At 43.5% G+C, this 6,170-nt stretch overlaps 1 protein-coding gene across 1 annotated transcript; it reads left to right on the top strand.

The window, feature by feature from the left end:
* Positions 1–282: 282 nt before the first annotated feature.
* On the top strand, positions 283–4,669 carry RSPO3 (R-spondin 3; the record flags this gene model as incomplete). Its single annotated transcript, XM_010147961.1, has 3 exons — positions 283–468; positions 1,969–2,115; positions 4,472–4,669. Coding segments are annotated over exons 1-3 (427 nt in total), but the record flags the coding sequence as incomplete, so codon positions are not given.
* Positions 4,670–6,170: the final 1,501 nt, after the last annotated feature.

The following is a 6,170-nucleotide window of genomic DNA, read 5'->3' as shown; positions in this document are numbered from 1 at the left end:
CAAATATAATTTGTTGTTAGCTATTTCTGCAAGATCTAAGCGCATCAGATGAGCTTCTCATTTTTTATGCAGATGAAATAATCGCTGAAATGAAGCATCAGGTCATAAGAGACAATAAAAAATGAAGCAATATTTAGGAGCTGTCAGAGAGCTGGGTGGTCCACCCTTCTAAGTACAGAGGAACCATTATTTCATGTTTTTTCCTAATACCTTGTTCTCTCACTGTTTTTTTGTTTTGTTTGTTTGTTTGTTTGTTTTAAATGCTTGTCTTCTCAGTGCATCCTAACGTGAGCCAGGGTTGCCAAGGAGGGTGTGCTACATGTTCTGACTACAACGGATGCCTGTCATGTAAGCCCAGGCTCTTTTTTGTTCTGGAGAGGATTGGCATGAAACAGATTGGAGTATGTCTTTCCTCGTGTCCAAGCGGATACTACGGGACACGGTATCCCGACATTAATAAGTGTGCAAGTAAGTGCTGGGAAAAGGGGAAGCACATGGATTTGTTTGTTCTCTCTTGAAAGCTGTGTCACCTTAGGAGTCAAGTCAACAGAGAAGCAGGCAGACAGGCTGTGTCTTTATCTGTTCAGTTCTTTTGTGGTAGTGCAGTAAATATTAACCCAAGTAAGAAGTTAAGATCACAAAACAGACTAAAGCTCAGGGATCCCTGAGCTAAACAGACTAAAGCTCATGAATGACCTGCCTAAGGTGAAGGTCTCCTCCTCTACACTCCCATATGAAAGGGAAGCACTGGTGGGCACCAGGCATTACCCTCCAGCAGCAAGAAGGAATCGACAGCAGCTCCGAACAGCCATGGCCGAGAGGGACATTGCATCTCCGTGGTTGGAGCCGTTTAACCCCCTGCCCTTGCCCACTGCAACAAAGGGAAAGGATGGCATGTGGCATTCTCTGGAAATGCAGTTTGCCCTGGTCTCTTTATAGCTTGTTTCACACTCAGTGTAGTCCTCTAAATGCCTGTAGAAGCTGGCCATGTTTCAGGTGTCCAGGTTTCAGCCTGATTTGGGGGAAGTTACTGGTTCATGTTCCTCTGGGCTGGGAGACAGAGAACCCAGCTCTGTTCTTTACTGCTCAGGCAATATTTTGACCTCACTACGTATTTTGAACCATAAATATACAGGAGAAGATCGCAATGTCCTCCCAAACGCCTGCTGTTGAATTCACTGTTTTTAATCCCGCAGGTGATGTAAAAACATAAGAATGATGGCCAAGCAACTCTCCCAGTTTTTACCTGGTAATAGAAGTTATTTAATGAATGGGTCCCAGAGTAAAGTCTTACAGAGAAACTTGACACTGTAAAGTATTTGCTCACTTTTTAGCAGTGTGTGGCCTTGCATATCAGACATGAGCTATGCCATACAGAAGATTTTATGTATTTCTTTTAAAAATATCTAAGAACTGGGAAATATACCACTGATGCCATTTTGGGTAGTGATACAGAGAATGTGTGAAATACTATAGGACATCTGATTGAACATCAGGGAGTAATTTTAAAAAAGGAAAAAGATGTTGATGCAAAACAGTCTTAAGAAGATTCTAAATTCTGGAATATTTTTATTTCTCCTGGATGAATAGAGGTAGATAGTGTGAAAATGGCCCAGTACCTGGGCCCTGTGGGGTTAATTGGTACCTATGCTGTGTCAGTGTAGGGGGAGAAGCAGTATATTGTTATTCTGATGTGCTGTGCTCTGTCTTGGCATAGGTCTGCAAGAAGACAAGCAGTGTGAGCCCATTTCAGCATCAGGCCATCCTTATTAAATCCCCACTCATGCCAAGATCACTTGTTGCTGACCTCACTGTGTGTACAGCCCACAAAGAAAATCTAAATATAATTTGCTTCTTTTGAAGATTGTTTAACATTGCTAGAATTGTGTGATTCTGGTATACGTGAGAGAGCCCATGGTGTTTCATGGCAAAGAGTAACAACATTGTTGTTTACTGTTTGCATTTCAGAATGTAAAGCTGACTGTGATACCTGCTTCACCAGAAACTTCTGCACAAAGTGTAAAAGTGGGTTTTACTTGTACAGTGGAAAGTGCCTTGAAAAGTGCCCTGATGGGCTGGAAGCCAACAATCACACGATGGAGTGCACTAGCATCGGTAAGTCAAGTCACCCCGTGTCCTGCCCTGTCGTCTCACAGGGGATGGGGGAGGTATGGAGGGCATGAGTTGCAAGGTCAGTTACACCACCAGGGAAGCGCAATTTAAAATGGAAATGTTCTGCCTCATAAGAGGTATTCCCCAGCACAACAAACTCAAGGTATTTTCCAAGTCTGCCATTTCACAACCCACAAAAACAGCCTTAATGTTAAGGGCAATTCTGCCTCAGGAAATATGGCTGGTTTGGTCTGCCCTGAGGTAGAATGACATCCGTCTCTTACTTGCTCTGTTATGCTGTTATGCAGGACCGCTAACATCAAAGGTTCAAAAACCCTGAGCCAGACCCCACATGTAGTTGAAAGATTAAAATGCTAACTGCTTTGCTTTAGCTCCCTCGTACTACCTGAGCCTTCAAAGCATGCGTGCATCAACATTTTGAAGCTTAAGTTCACAAAGCTGAAGCCTAGAAACTAAAACATTAAGACAAAAAAAAAACAAAACCAAAAACAAAAGCAAACCCAAAAATAGTGAATGTGCATAATCACTGGACTCCAGAAACTGAGGATTAAAATAAAACACCAAATAGTGTGGCACTGTCACTGAAGGAATGAGATTGGCGACACTGCTCCTGTGACTCATTGGCTGCGGAGAAGAGACCTGCTTTTGTATCCCTCCAGCCTCTGACTCACAAGCTCTAATTATCCACACCGGCGCAATTTTGGAGGTCACCACACCTAACTGTCTGCTCTATCCTCTGCCGCCCCTTTGGCCAAAAGCAGAGTGAGTGATATATTTGCCTCTGGGCTGTTGCAGTTGACATCCCCTGCCACGGGCATGCCGAAGCTGCAGCAAGGCCCAGCTTATTTTAGCAGGCCGGCTGTGAATTGTGGTGGCTGAGGGCTGCGAACTGCGGTGGAAGCGGTAACCTCTTCAGCCACCAGCAACCAGGGAGCACTTAGGCGCAGTCTGGCCATGATGGAAATCTCCCCCCCCACAGTATCATGCACATAGCTCTCCTTGGCATCGCAAGTTTTGGAGGGGTTTTTTTTGGAATAAAAATAATGCACAGTAGTTTGGCACTTTCCTTCTCAATTATATATTAGTTTAGGTGTTAGTGATGGTTTTTACAGTTTTATTTTCAAGCAAGGACTTTCATCTTTGAAAGAAATTCAAGGGATCATTTTTGTTTCTGGATGGCTGTTTCCAAGTGCTGTAGACTTAGCTGCTTTAACAATGAGTCAGCCTCAACTAGGAAAAGTCATTTAAAGCTGCGGAAGAAAGACAGAACCTTTTTTGTGCACGTGAAGGCAAATTATTTTAACAGGAGAGCGCCAGTGTAATATGAAAACCAAAATAACCCACATGACAATTCACCGGAGGAAGGTTCAGAGGTTGTCTGAGGTCAGTTATATTTTCAGGTTTTGAAAATTTAGAAGTAAATTCTGGAGCTGGAAAAATGTTGACTTAGAAATTCCTCCTTATAGAGGAACTGCAAATCCTTCCTTCTTCAGCAGTGGTTTATAGTCTCAAGCACACATGTGAACAGAATGTAAATATAAATGTCTACTACCTTTTATCAAGAGAAGGATACAGAGGTGATGCCACAAAAGAAGGATAGTTATTAAAAGCACGCTGTTAAACTTCCAAGGTTACTCTCATTTTTGTCTACACTGTTTGGACAAGTGTCCAGCTGCACAACTTTTGAGTTCCCAGCAGGACAAGACACACATTCAGATCACTGTGGTTTAGAAACTGTAACCTGCACTTTTCTGAAAAGCTTGCACCCCTGATGACCCAAATTCTCCTCTCCTTTGCCTGCTTACAGCTTGTATATGCTACAGATGATGGCTCTTTCACTATTTAAGCTGAATACCAAGCAACAGATCACCAAAGATACTTGATTCTTAATGTAATGCCTTTTGATGCCAACTGGTCCTTTATAACTCCACTGATTTCCAAATTCAATACCTTTAAGCCCAGCTGCAGCAGCTTGACCCAATGACTTCACTCTCCTTTCACATAGGCATGACCAGAGTTTGATTCTAGCGAAGCTACAAGGATTTATACCCCCACAAAAAAACAAGCAACCTAAGAACAAGCCCCAGTAACTGATTGCATTGAGAGCAATTGTGTTGTTGTTGCCTTGTTTCAGGAATGGAATTACATATCAATGAGTACAAAATAGTAACTGACATAATTATTTGACATTATTTTGTCAATGCACTGATGCAAATCCTGATTAATTTCACTACTTTTTGCCACATTTTGGCTGATGCAGAATAAAATTAATGTACCATATGCATTGTGTATACAAAAAGATATTGGCCAGGCTCAGCTTGTCCTATGTTTATTGCAGTGCACTGTGAAGCTAGTGAGTGGAGTCCATGGAGCCCTTGCACAAAGAAAGGAAAAACATGTGGTTTCAAAAGAGGAAATGAAGTAAGGGTCAGAGAAATCGTACAGCATCCGTCAGCAAGGGGCAATCCGTGCCCAGCTACAAGCGAGAGCAGAAAATGTATTGTACAAAGAAAGAGATGTCAGAAGGAAGGAAAAGGTACCACGTTATCATCATCATAATATGAGATTTGTATCGTGCTTGTTTAATAACTCACATTTGAATTCCCAGGCCTCAGCTGCAGGCTTCACCAAAGCTCATACTGATGTGACGTTCTTTGGGATGGAGAGAACCATGCCCTTGCCTGGAGTAAATAAAGTCCTAACACTGCTCAAAAAATGCGCTTTGTGTGATCTAGAGAGGACAGGGTGGGCTGGATGGGAAGGCACATTCTCTCTCAGTTCTGCTGAAAGATCTGTTGAGATGAGGGGTTGCATGTGGAACTCAGAACAAAAAGATCCATTGTAAAAGATGTCATGGTGAGAGTTGTTTGTTGGGTGTCAGGCAGCCAAGTTTCATGCTTCAACCGTGGGATTCCTCCAAACTGATTCTTATTACATTCTTCCCTACAGGTAAGACCATAACTCTTGCAATTGCAGTACCATGGCCTCTCTCCCACCCTGAACTCTTTCTAGTAGCGTGATCCTGCCACCTGCATCTGGTTCATGGGGTTCCAGCGTGGGAGAAAGACCACAACGTTGCGTGGCACCCCAAGGAAACTCCACTTGGTTTCCCCCTGTAAGCAAGAGTTCCAGCAGAACTGCCCGTTCACGTGATCCAGTTGGTGGTTGGACTTACTCCCCATCACAGCACCTAGTGAATGGCATCCCACATGTTAAGAATGGGAGATGCTTAAGAGGTCTTTGAAATAACAATTTATACAAATACCACCCGGTGGAGATTGTTGTTCTGTTGTTCCCTTCCCTTCTCGCATCAGGGAAGTTACTCGCTCTGTCCCCAGTGGGGTTCTTGTTGTTGGCACAAGCGTGTCAATGGAGTATTGCCTTTTCCCCATCCCTTCTATTTCCCCCTTTCCTCCTACTGAAAAGCCAGGTTTTACCCCTTTTGAGGATGAGTGGAATGGGTGGAGCAGCTCTCCCCCATGCGAACACCTGTGAGCTGCTGGTACCAAGGAGTAACTTACTCTTTCATCGTTAAATGATTGCTATGGTTGCTGCAAATTAGTTACAAAAACGTTAAAGGGGTTTGGAGCGTGTAATCCTGTTGAAGGTTGGCTTGTTCCCTAGGGATATACTTCATGAGAAGGGAAATAACGTTAGAAGGAGGATCTTATGAACCAGACAGCTACAGGCACCACCCCCTCACCCAAAAACTAACCAGGTCTATTGATTTATGGGAACCGATGGGGTACATGTCACCTCCCCCTCCTTGTGTCAGGCAGTGCCTTCAAGAGGTAGACAGGTGTCTCTGTCTCAAGGAAGAAGCCAAGGCAAGCTATTTACAGATTCCCTTATGCTTAGAATTTATGTCCAAAATGTCCATGCTTGCTTCTGCTCCTGCACAGCGGCACAACTTGAAACACGGACTCTTGCAGCCCACTGTAGCTGGGGAAAGTGTCCTTTTCTTTTATCTAACAAGGCTTCATTTGCCAGAGCTGAAAATATAGGGCTGAAGTGAAAGTTTGGAACTGTGTAACTGG

This window comes from Eurypyga helias, unplaced genomic scaffold, assembly GCF_000690775.1.
Source record: "Eurypyga helias isolate BGI_N326 unplaced genomic scaffold, ASM69077v1 scaffold49282, whole genome shotgun sequence".
Classification (NCBI taxonomy): Eukaryota; Metazoa; Chordata; class Aves; order Eurypygiformes; family Eurypygidae; genus Eurypyga; species Eurypyga helias.
This window is presented reverse-complemented; position numbering and strand designations above follow the sequence as displayed.